At 37.8% G+C, this 13,181-nt stretch overlaps 1 protein-coding gene across 2 annotated transcripts in view; it reads left to right on the top strand.

The window, feature by feature from the left end:
* DYRK1A (dual specificity tyrosine phosphorylation regulated kinase 1A) overlaps positions 1-13,181 on the top strand; it is an 88,547-nt gene that overhangs the window by 65,425 nt on the left and 9,941 nt on the right. For both annotated transcript variants that reach the window (XM_065862079.2, XM_071811077.1), the window contains exons 4-6: positions 9,133-9,225; positions 10,085-10,273; positions 11,012-11,159. In XM_065862079.2, coding sequence (XP_065718151.1) covers positions 9,133-9,225; positions 10,085-10,273; positions 11,012-11,159 — 430 coding nt within the window. The remainder of the gene's footprint in view (positions 1-9,132; positions 9,226-10,084; positions 10,274-11,011; positions 11,160-13,181) is intronic.

Genomic DNA, 13,181 nt, shown 5'->3' on the forward strand with positions numbered 1-13,181 from the left:
TTTGGGTTTTTTTAACTTTTAAAAACTTTTTTTAACTAACTCGTGACTCTTCAGGGGTGGGTGGACAAATAAGTTTCAGGAAGTTGTTTTTAAATGTCTGATATATATTTATTGTGATTATTTCTAACATTTATTAGATGAGAAGGGAGAAAGATTGTCCAAGTGGAGATTTGGAAAGAGAGTTTAATAGCAATGCTTTTTTTTCCAGGGCTGTTTGATGTTAGAATGTGATTGCTTTATTACATGTTCTAATGGACAGTTTTCTAATGCAGAATCACTACTTAGTATCTCTGGAATAGAGAGGTTTGCACAAAAGACATTTTATTAAGGAAGATACCTGCTTTAAAAAAAAAAAAAAAAGGCAAAATCTAAAGTTGTGCCATCATTGGGGTTTTCCTGTTACTAATTTACTCCTTACTGTTGCAAGGAGGCAAAATGAACACAGGGATTAGTATGATTATGGGTGCTTTTGAGCTGTCAAGATCAGTGTTTCTTACCACTTTTCAGTTGCTAGAACTGCTGAAGTAGCTTCCTAAATAGTGCTAGGTTGCTAGTCACAAGAGCTGGTATTTGCCTATGTAAGAGAGAATTCTGTTGCTTGCTTAAAAATGGCACAGCCCAGTTGTAGAGACATGGATGCAGATAGATGTCAAAGGTTGAAGTGTGGAAATCTGTAAGTCAGAGCTTCAAATTCGGTGCAGGCTGATGAGGCTTGTTTCATTTCAAGAGGATCAAGAGTGAAGTCTTTTGCTGCTACCAGCTTCAGGTCTCTTCTCGTGCTCAAGTTGACTTGGGCAGAAAAATCTACAGTACCATCAAGAACTGCTCTGTAGAAAGGCACTTAGACAGAAAGAGGGAAAGACTAGAGAGGATGGGAATGGTCAAACTAAGTGCCAGGGTGTTTGATACTAGGATTTGAAGATCTGTAACGGCTAAGAGCCCTGTGAAGAATGGTAAAGTCAATGGAGCTGGCAAAAGATGTTTTTGCTTTCATGAGAGCCATTCAGTAGGAAGAGTAAATCTGCTCATCTATAATAGTATTTAGCTTGAAAAATCTATGAAGGTATTTTATGTGAGTTTTTCTAGGTTAAAGGTCCCCCCAAAACCTCTACAGTTAGGTTAGTGAATCAGCCTGCCAATTAAGAAAAGTTGCTATGTTTCTTAAACTTTTCAAGGTACTTAATCTAGGTGTTAGAATCTGGCATCACATTTGTGAGCTTTAGTGTATGTTAGTGCTTAGTTGTTCATGTTTTCAAACCAAAAAGCAAGATCAAGAAACTTTATGATGTATTGCCATCCATGTGGTCACAATGGCTTTTAAATGGTAGCTGAATATTAGAAAGCTGAAGAATAGTTTTTGGAGAATAGCCAAGAATTGTTGACTAAAGAATGCAGCCCATTGAGATGGGGATGTGAATGTAGGGGAAAAGTTGTGGTTGGCTCTGAGAAGTTAGTCCTATGAAGAAATGATCAGCTGGCCACCTTGATAATGGCAACCAAGCTGTCTTTGCACCACTAACAGTATTTTGGAATCAGTGTTTTTATTTTTCCAGTTCTGTATTGTTTTTTTTTTGTGCATTGTAGCTTCTGTCTTCCTATTTTACTGTAATTGCATTGTTGAAGTCTTTATAGTCCTCTGCCTAAGCTGCTCAGAACTCTTACTCCTTCATACTTTGTGAGCTGCTTTCAGCAGCCTTCACTTTGGTGGCCAACTTGAAGTCTGACTGCTTGTCCTTTGTGAGTCTTTCTTCTTTTGACTTCTTGTGCTTCTCCTGCCAACAAGTGCCATATAGACTTTTCACCAGATTCCAGGTTGGTGTGAATGTTCTGTATGAGCTTCTGTTGGGGAATCTGAATGGCTTTTTGCTTTTACACTGCACTTCTGGTTAATCTTATCTGCAAAACCAAATCCTGCAAATATCTCTACGCTGGTGAGTCAGATCATCTGCTCTACAAAAAAATACTTTTGTTTTTTCTTTTCCAGTAGCCCTTTTATCAACTTTAGTTCATCTTGATTAAAATGTAACTCTTAGTCTTTTTTCTTCTCATAAAAGCCATGACAACCCTGTTGTTGAAGGCTTTGTGCTGTCTTACATGACGCCATTGCTGTGGACTACCATCTTGCCTTCCGCTCCAGATGTAATCTGCATACCAACTAGATCTTCATGTCTAAATGACACATACATCTTAACAGATTATTTCTGTATGACATTTCTACAGGAATCCCTTTTATTTGAGGTATTACCTTGAATATGCTGCAACTTGTTTCTCTCTGTCCTTGATAAAAGCAGTTCTGTCCTGTATATGTCAATTCTGAAAAACTCTTGCAGAGATCATTTTCTGAACCATCCTTGTGTGGTTGTTTCAGTGCTCTGTTGGAATCCCACCACCAGTTCTTTCCTTTATGGGCTTGTCTGTTACTAAAGCTTGACTCACAGAATCGCAGAATGGTTGGAGTTGGAAAGGACCTCTAGAGATCATCTCATTCAACCCACCTGCTAAAGCAGGTTCACGCAGAGCAGATCGCACAGGAATGTGTCCAGGCGTATCTTGAATGTCTCCAGAGAAGGAGACTCCACAACCTCTCTGGGCAGCCTGTTCAGTGTTCCATCACCCTCAAAGTAAGGAATTTTCACCTCATATTCAGATGGAATCCGTATGTTTCAGCCTGTGCCTATTGCCCCTCATTCTGTTGTTGTGCACCACTGAAAGGAGTCTGGTCCCATCGTCTTGACACCCACCCTTGAGAGTAAGCTTTTAGCAATTGCAAACTCTCTTCAGTCACATAAGGTGACATACTTCTATGTTTTCAAGTACATACGGTTGAGAAGACCATGTTTTGAACTCAGACAGCAAAAGGAATAGTAGAAAGCTTGATAAATTTATCTAATACAGCCATGAAAAATAGGAGGAAGAAAAAGGTGACTTCTGGCAGATATAGGAGGTGCAGTTCTTAAAGGGTAGATGCTTATAATGCCATGTCTTGCATCCAGTCAAACAGATAACAAGTTAGATCTGTGAGCTTCTGCTTCCCAGAACTTCCTAATGCCAACAGTGGTTGTCAGCAGCCCAGACGGTCGGGTCAGCTTTGGTGCCATCGCTTTCAACAGCCTCGAAGAAGCCCGTTTGGGTGCGAGCGTCCCACAGTTGATGAACAGCGAGCTGCCAGCCCTTTTGCCCCCGAGAGCGCTCCATCCGTTACCTTGTCGCTCCGGTAGCCGGGTGTGGGAGGCGGGGCTCTCCCGGGGCCGGCGGTGGCTCTGCCGGCGCCGCCGGGCGAAGCTCTTTCCCGCGCCGCAGCCGCCACCTGCTGGCCGGAGTGCCACACTGCGCCGCGCGGCGGGACCCGCCGCCTGCTGCGGGGAGAGGCCGCCCGCCCCTCACCCAAATAGCCGTGCCGATAAACACCCCTCTTCCTAACTAACCGTCTGTTAAATTGTATGCTGAGCGGCTTCATATAACTCTGAGTCAATCTTTCATTGACGGAATCGACAATGCAAACGTTACAAAGGTTGCTTTCTTGATGCCTGCGTTTTGCTGAACTTTGTAAACAGAGTGTTTTGTCCAAATCCAGGGAAAATTGACTAGCTTGAAAAAATGCAGGGATGAAGTCTCAGCTTTTGGAATGCTGAAGTTTTATAGAAATAATGGGTAGCTCTTGATAGTAACTCTTCTCTGAAAGAAAGCTTCTTCAGGCTACAGCAAGATATATAAGGATAATGCTTGTCAGTTGCTGAGAGTGGCTGTTAAGTTTCAGCATGTAAAACAGCAGCATTTTCTGTAAACAATGCCATTTTGATAAATACCAAAGATCTGACTTATTATGATTTTTCAGGTTATTTTTGTGTCTTTCTTTTTACTGAGGACTGACTCCTTTTTTGGAGGGGCATTGTCTTGTTCAAGTTCCTGTAATGATTTTCATTCATAACCAAATAATGGGGAAGCTAGGCCTTGAATATTAATGTATTGGTTTTATTCCTGCTTTGTCCTGCTTGTTTTTTGAGCTGTAATGGCTTGCAGACCATATTCTCACATTTTATGAATCATTCACAGTTGCAGATTAAAAGTTAGGAAACAGTGATGACAATTTATATTAAAGCTGTATAAATGGTATGTATTTATATTATATGTTACCCTTAAAATATTATTTACAGAAACTTTATGCTGATGGTCACCAAAACCTACTCTTCTCATCATTGGCAAGGAACAAATAATAGGAAGATACTTCAAAGCCAGCCAAGTTGCCTTGTTTTTCACTTATTTATGAGGTTTTAAATTACAGTTTAAAACTTCCAGCTCTTTTTCTCTTCAGTAGTCAGGCTTAAGGCTTTTGTTCCCTGAAAACCGCTGGACTGTAAGGGTTTACTTTTTATCTGTGCTTCACCAAGTGCCTAGCCTGCTGGCAGGATGGAGTCCTGCTCTTGGTTTAGTGGTCTTAACTCTCTGACAAGTGCCAAAGCCTGCTTCAGGAAAACAGTAAGAGCAAGTGGACTAGAGTGAATAGAAAAGGTGAGATCTGTGGGACCTTTCTCCTTTAGTAGTAACAAACAGTAGCATTTCTTGGCCCTGTTTCAACTGGTTGCATCTTGAGAGTTCAGCGTAGTCTGATGTGAATATAAGAGCTGAAAAGTTTTTACTACTTGAAACAAGCATTTCTTTTGTGCTGTGCTGATGTTTGTCTTTATCATGGTCACTCAGATTGCTTGAAACTTTTTTTCAGTTAAGTACAAAAGATTAGAAAATTTATTTACCTGATAAGGAAGTTGAGGTGAGATTCCTGGGCAGATTTTGGTAACAAATTCTAACAGTTTGGCTTTCACAAAGCACCTGGAATTCAAAGGTCAGGCTGACTGCGAAATATCTTTCTCTCGATATGTATCTAAGATCACGTAGCACCTGGAAGATTCTAGGTTTTGCTTCACCCTATGTTGGTCGGAGATTGTACTGATGGCAACTAGATCGTTGCAAAGTTAAAGTGTTCTAGCTGGCAGTAGCAAATCGTTAGTTCAGTTACTTCAGCTACCTAATCAACAACATTGTTATTAGTGACGATCAGACTTCAGGAGGCTCTGTCAGGAATGGGAGCATGCATTTCCCTTCAGTGAAAGCATTTCTCTCACTGTCCAACTGTTTCAGACATTTTTTGTAGAAAAATATGTTTATGCTCTGGAAACAAGAACTTCAGAGTGGGATTTTTCATTCCCCTTTTGCCCCCTGCTGCCCACTGTTTTGTGGTTTGTGGTGGTGTTGGTTTTTTTTTTTTTTTTTTTGGTTTTTTTTTTCAATAGTTGGGCTGAATCAAGCAGGGTAAAATCTTAGCAGATGACCCTAGTTTCATTACTGGCTGTATTTATTTATTTAACAACGAACTTGCCTGTTTCTTACCATTACTTCTATTCAGCAACCTTTTCTGTTTGGGGAAAGAAGCCAGAAAGGGAAGTACTCACAAAACACAAGTTAACGATTAAAGTAACTGGACTGAAATTCTGTCCCTACCTGCATATAGTTCTGGCTCTGAGTACAGTCAGTTTGAAGAAGAGTCTTGTCACATACGGTCATTTTTCTAAAAATCTGAATTTTGCTGTATATTATGGGGAAGTGTTACTGTGGCTTGCGGTTATAGCAATTAAACATCTGTGTTGTTTACCCTCTGGAGACACTATCTATTAGAGGCTGCCCACCATGATATACAATTAATGTTGACTTCCTGTCCTACATTGTTGTGATGCAAGAAGTTTTGAACAGTAAGTGGCGTAGGAGATGAGACTGGTCCATTCAGTTAATTGAGAGTCTATTAAACAGGTCATTACAATTGGAATTCTTGCTAAAAGTTACCATTATAATATAAAATCTTCATTATTTATTCTGATTGTGAAATGGAACATGCACTATACGCGAGCAGGATTTATCTTCTTTTTTAATGAATGTGGATGTTGATGGATCTTCTAAAAAAACACCTGAGTTAAAGCATTCCATTAACAGAATACATATATCTGCTTTGAATTTCCCATAATAAAAAAAAAATGCATTTAGTGAGGAACAGCGCCATCTGTTTTTTAGATAACAAAGCATATGTCCAAAGAGAGAGAACTACGTTATCTGTTCCTTCATTCATTAAACCTAAAAGACTGTGCTAGTTAAAGTTACATACCTGAGTTAAAAGTTGTAGTTTCCTTAAAACATGGTTTGTCTCATGTGTGGAGTACACATAAGTGAGGCTCTTGGTTACCTTTTTGTGTGTTTATTTGATGATTCTTCTTTGTTTAGATCAGTTACGGGTTGCTTCTCAGCATTGTAAGAAAATAAAATTTAATTTTTCTTACTTGAATTTCCATCATGGTACTACCCCAGGTAGCTGTACTGTTTCAATTGAGGCGTAAGTGAGAACCAGTCAGAATGTGATGGGCATCTATTGGCGCATATAATTGTAGTGATGGTAGTTTCCTGTCTCTCAGTTTTGAAATGTATCTCCTGATTTATGTTCTATCTTCGGGAAGATCTGAGATTGCAGTGTTGCTGTCTGGCCACCAGATAGAGACTGAAGCTTGCGGAATGGATTTTTTTATTTTTTTATTTTTTTCTTAAATGGTTGAGCATTCTTTGAAGCCAAGAGGGAAATCAGCATTACCCCAATGATGAAGAATTTGAGTGTGTTGTTGTATAAAATGGGTAATGACCACTTTGTTCCATAGTCTTCCATCATCAGGAAAAAGCCTGGTTTCCATTACTAGCAAAATCTATTGGTGTTCCTGTGTTCCAATTATCTCTTAAAGTCAAGTTAAGAAGTTTAAAGGAAATACTTGCATTTGGAAAGCCGGTAATGGTGACAGTTTGGATTAGGACTAGATGTGTTTTAGTTGATTAACAGTGCCATTAGAGAGAAGCAAAAGCGATCATATTTAGGTGTGATTTGTTTAATGGTTAACATGCGTTTGACAGATGAAAGCAAGGAACAAAAGTGTTTGGGAACTGTCAAATAGTTTGTTTCGGAAACTTTGATACAGAGTTTCCTGATGTTTGCAAAATTGTTGTATTCTGTATATAGAGTAAAGGAATTAATTTGGTAAACCTGCTAAAGGGAGATTGATGGTAGTGGGCATATCCAAAAGTGAATTCACTGGACCAAACACCTAGGGCATGACTTGGGTTAAAACTCCCTGAGGGGAGGTTAACTCTATTTTATCGTCTTAGGCAAACATTCCCTAATCAAAAACACCCCAGTCACCAGTCTTGCAGGGGTGTAAAAATCTGTATGTGGACTTACTTGGACGGGTGTGCACTAAAGCTTTGAATTGCTGTTTCTCGGGAGCCTTCAGCTCCACTCGATGTTGTACCTGTTGGGAGTCCCAGCCTCAGGCAGATGCAGTAAGCTTACTGGCGATTTTCTACCATTCCCCCACTTTTTAGCTCTCTCGCTTGTTCACGCTTTTTCTTGCTCCCTCACCCTTGCACATGTCCCATTTCCTCCTCCAGTGCAGTCTGTACATCCACTGGAGGAGATGGTGAGCTCAGCTTTCTGGTGTGGCCACTTGAGTAATGAGTTCAGGCCCAGTCTCAGAAGCACGAACTCTCTTTATTGCTTCTGTTTGAGAGAATTTTTTGAGGTCACTTCAATGTGATTTTTGTATTTGGTCATTGGGTAAGGAAATGAGCTTTTTGAACAGCTACCACTATAATTAGGTAATATCATAAAAAACAGAGGAGCAGGTATGCTTTTCCAGTTCGTTTATTAGTTCAGCAATACTAATATAAAGCTCAGTTTCATTATTTTTATTGATAGCTTATGCTCTTGCCTCAGCGCTGTGGGAGGCTGCATGTAAGTTTAATGGTAATAGGAGGCAGCAGGTCAGATGAAGTGCTTGTAAGTGAAGAGAGTTACAAGCATGAGCGTATTTGATGATGTGAGATGAGACTTGTAAGGCTGAATGTGGTGGCGTGTGGTCACCTAGCCCCCCTTAATAATGACTAAGGAAATAGAAGCAGCTTTAGCATATGTGAAACAAACTTTTCTGCAATGGCGTTGCTTAAACATGTCCTCTGGTTTTCGTGTCATTGCAGAGAGAGGGAATAAAGAGACGCAGGCCAGCAGAGCAGTTGCACTATCCTCATCCCTCTCTCTCCTGGCTCCCCATTGGATACTCTTACCAGAGAGGCTGCTAGAGCTTGTCTGGTGGTGCAATTGTGCTGTTGTTAGTTAAGTGTCTGCCGAGCAGGGAGTCAGCTTTAGCCAGATGAAAAGTTTTGTGACTTAGGTTTTTTTTCTGCCTTCGCTGGGGATTCTGCTTACCTCTAACTTGCCACTCAGAACTTCATCTTTTCAGGAACTTTATGTTCTGAGATTTCAAACAGAACTTAAGGAGGAGTACATCCAGAATTTACATGGTGCATTTGTGCAAACAAAACAGAGGCACACAATTTTATTACACATAAGTCTTGTTTCTTCAGGAAAGTGATTTTAAAAAAATGGCCTGCTGTTGAAGATAGTTTTGTCCTAAATATAGTAAATTTTGGGAAATACAAATGAGGAGCATAACTACCTTTTTAGGGATATTGTTTTAAAACATTGAAAGTAGGTATGGTGTCCATGTGCATGCTTGAGATTTATTTAGATTAACTTTAGGTTTTAGATCTGGATTTAGGCCCAGATATTGCAAAACATGGTAGACCTGAGGTTTTTTTATTTGAAATTTAATACAGTTTAAATGTGGCAAGCTGGCACAGTTCTCCAGTAGTTATTACTGTTAACTTCCATTTGTGGTTTTAATACAGCTACACATTAAACACAGTTGCAGTTCATGTACCAGTCATGAGGTAGGGGAGTAATGTCAGCAAGAATCTCTGTTGTCAAAGGAGCTGTATTTTTGACTGCAGGAAGAAGTGTTTATTGGGACTAAGCCTGTTAGGTATAATGGGAGGAGAGGCAGGAATTTAATTACGTATACCAAGTCATTTAACTAAACTGTTAATGTCTCTTGATTCCTATATTTGTTTTTCTTTTTTTTAATATCCACTTAAGAAAAAGATGTTGCAGTGAAATAACGTACATCTGTGAGGAATATCGCAATTTGGTGTAGTAATTTTATCGTTAAAGTCCTAGCGTTTTTTCTAAATTTTGATACGGTCATATTACAGAGGCGGATGCCCCAGTCTTTCCGTGATCCAGCCACTGCTCCGTTGAGGAAACTCTCCGTAGATTTGATCAAAACATACAAGCATATTAATGAGGTAATGGCTCCAGATATCTTTTGTAATGTACATCAATGTGAAGTTTTTGTTTACAGTACGTTATTATCTATGAATCTATCTATTATTATCTATGAATGATCTTGTGAAGAGATAAGAATCAAACCACCTCTCTGTAGATCACATCCTATTGATATCCTGTTGCTCCTTTCTGTCCAGCACATAAGAATTTTTTTATCCCGGACTTTATATTCTGTTGTTTTATAAGCAAATGTTGAGCTTTTCTGTTGCATTATAAGGAAATAGGAGTGGCACAAACAGTCTTTTGGCTCATGCTCTAAACCTTTATGAATGTGGCTAAGGACTTTTAAGGAAATAATAAAGTGTTTTCCCTAAATTATTTAATTAAATATTATTGGCTAAAGTAAAACTTACATGGTTAATACAGGAAAGCAGCAGTTAGTTTCCAACTCTAGGGCAATTGCAGGGAATCTGAAGGGATTTCTGAGGTGATTACTGACTTCCTTGGAATTTTTTCTTTTCCAGACTGTGGAAGGAGCAACTTGATAACTCTTGTTTCTGGGCTACTTACGATTTTTAGTTTTGGTGTGTGCTTGGTATACTCTGATGTATCTTTTTGCACCTATGAACTGTAGGGATCAGTGTTATTAGTGCATTTATTTAGATCTGCTTTCTCTGTTTTTAAATTAATCATCAAGACTTTGCTTTAGTATAATGACTTCAAATAGAATGATAGCAGGAAAGAATTTTGTTTGTTTTAGTAGTAGAAGTTGCATTTTAAAATCACAGTATTAGATATGATTGTAAAAGATGATTCTGTTATTTATTGAACATGTGCTCTAAAAAGTGCTCTTTTAAGCAATATACTTCTTACGTCTAGGTTTACTATGCAAAAAAAAAACGGCGGCATCAGCAGGGCCAAGGAGATGATTCCAGTCACAAAAAGGAGCGAAAAGTTTACAATGATGGCTATGATGATGACAACTACGACTATATTGTAAAAAATGGGGAGAAGTGGATGGATCGTTATGAAATTGACTCTTTAATAGGCAAAGGATCATTTGGACAGGTAATGTGTATCACCTGAGCAACCTGTAATCCATGTGAACCAGAATATGCATTTAATTTGAAGTGGTATTCCTGTTTCATTTAGAACTTCAACTGTTTTTTTCTTAATCTGAATATACTGAGTGCCTGCTCAAGACACTCATATTTTGTGCTCTTTCTTTTTGCTACAGATAACATTTGAATACTATATGTAGATCTGGTAAAGCATTTTGCAGTGAACAAATCCTCAGCCTTTTGCTGTTGGTTCACATTTCTAGCTATTTGGTTGGGGTTTTTAATTTAAAACAGTAGTGTGGTGCTAGGGTTTACCTATTACAAATGTTACATAGTAACATTTGTTTTGACTGTTTGTAGCTTTGGCCAAGGCTTGAGAAAAATGCTGTCAGGAGAATGGACCTGTAATGTTGGGGTTTTTTTGTTAGTTTTTCCTCGGATTCTGCCAGTTATTTTATAGTATTATTTTTGACAACTTGCTAGATTTACCCCAGTGAAGCTCATTGAAGCCTCAGTTCTGTTTTGCGACATCATTGCAATAAATGTCACATTATCAATTGTGGCTTTATTGTAGTATCAAGTAAGAAAAGAAATCTAAGATAAGAAATTTAACTGGAAAGAATAAAAGGTCTAAAAATGTTTTCTCTGAGTTCGGAAAGTAAAGGGAGTTTAGAAAGTGAGTTTTGCTGTATATAAAAAATTGAGTTGAGAGATCTTACTGATGGATTTGACTTTTCTCTTTCAGGTTGTAAAGGCTTATGATCGAGTGGAACAGGAGTGGGTGGCTATCAAAATAATAAAAAACAAGAAGGCTTTCTTAAACCAAGCCCAGATTGAAGTGCGACTGCTCGAGCTTATGAACAAACATGACACTGAGATGAAGTACTATATAGGTATTTGAATAGTTGTTCTGAATTTTTACTTAATCAAATTATTACTATTTTAGATCTTCCTATATAGTGTAGAATGCTACAACTAATGCTTCTGTTGCTAAAGAAATTAAAATAATTATACAATGTTTCAAATTCTTAATATTATTTAGTATAAATTTTCCAGTTTGCTTTGTAACTGGAACAGATCTAGAAGAAAATTATATAAAATTATGTGGGATAGCAGACTTGTTATTCTGTAGTGTTCAGATCTTCCGTAGAATTTTCTTTTTCCAGTTAATAATATGGACACCTGAAGAAGTTACCACAGACCAGCTTTTCCATAGGAGCTATGATCTGTGGTAGTTGCATCTCTTTTGCTACTTTGAATGTATCTTACATTATCTCAGAACTGTCGTGGGTAAGAGCGTGCGTATTTGATGTAAAACAACATCATATAGTAGTTTTATGGATAGCTTAATCATAATTTTTTATTGTGTGTGTTTAAAAAGCTCAAAATTTTGTATAACAAAACTGAAATAAGACTTGTGTATATGTTAAGACTTGCCCAGTTAGAGCTCAGAAAATATTTTAAAGCTTTTAATTTTGACTGTTAGTGTAGATGGGAATGCTGTTTCCTTAACTTATTATTATAATGCTACTTAAACTTTATAATAATGATGAAATTAAGTCACCTTATGTAAAAATCTTTTATTAAATCATGTCTGTTTCTTGGATTGGAGAACTGGGCAAAAAGATAATGGAGGGAAAGCAACAGCACGCTGTAAAGAGAGATGGAGAAGTATGAAAAAGAGTGATTAAGGAAATGAAACTGGTTTTAAGCATCCTTTATTTTGGTTTGTAGAAGCTGAAACTAACAGCCATGCTTTTCTGATTTGCATGTATCTGTTGGATTGCTAATTTTTCTTTCTATAGCTTAGAAAGAAACTAGCCTTTGAAATAATGTCAGTATTCATTGATATTAAATTATCTGATGAGTATTCAGGTTTTTTTAACTTGTTTATAGAATGTTATCTTTAGAATGCATTTTACACATTCAGTTTAAGAGTTTTTAAGGTGTTTTTAACTTAAACATGTTTACGTAAAACAAAAACTAAACTTGACAGCATACTGCATCAAAAAGATGTTTCAGGAATGTTAAAAGACTTCAGATTAAAAGGCAGCAAATAAAGACACTATAAGCGTCACCAAGTAAGCTCTTGGAACTTTAAGGTTTTACAACGTCTCTCTGTAACATCAGATAAAATGAAACGGACCAAAACTTCATATAATCTCCCTCTGTGAGTTAAGGCAGGATGACTTTTATATAGAGAGCAGTACTGAAACAAAGGAAAAAAAAAAAGTTCTGATCATTTTAAACAGAGGAGAAGTAATATATACTGCTTTTGCTTAGGCAGGTGACTTTAATAGTTTTAGGCTTGTTTCAAGTTGATTTCAAAATCTGTTAGGATATATTTTAAACACACTATTTAATGAACATGACAGCATTGGTAGAGATCAAAAAACCCAAATAGATCATGGTTTGAATGAATACATTGTATTCTGTGCTATGCAAAGACTGACCATGGGAAACAGATCTCTAGGCACTTCGTGGAAAGATATAGGAACAGTTGCTTATGAACATACTTTTGCAACAAGACTTAATTGAAGCATTCATCATGTTAATGTAAAAAAACCTGTGTGTGGGACATATGGGCAGTTCACCCTTGCATAGCCTTTCAGGTACATGATACTGAGAACAGCTGAGTAAGGCTGAAAGCATTGCAAGTGTTGTGGACTTTGGGAGGAACATCGTAAATACACTGCAGAGCCTGATTTTTAAGGATATAAACTGCCTATACTTCTGTCAGATCTCCTCTAGTTCCTTCAAACCTTCTGACTGATCTCCTTCAGATCTAATGCAAGTGTTAAGAATGCATTAAGGTCTTCAAGCTTTTTGAAAATTGGTGACAAAGTGGAGGAGAAATGCTTAAAAGTGACGTCTTCACTGAAGGAAAGATTTGGCAAGTTCAGCTCTTGTCCGAA

The sequence above is a fragment of the Patagioenas fasciata genome, chromosome 1 (assembly GCF_037038585.1).
Source record: "Patagioenas fasciata isolate bPatFas1 chromosome 1, bPatFas1.hap1, whole genome shotgun sequence".
Lineage (NCBI taxonomy): Eukaryota > Metazoa > Chordata > Aves > Columbiformes > Columbidae > Patagioenas > Patagioenas fasciata.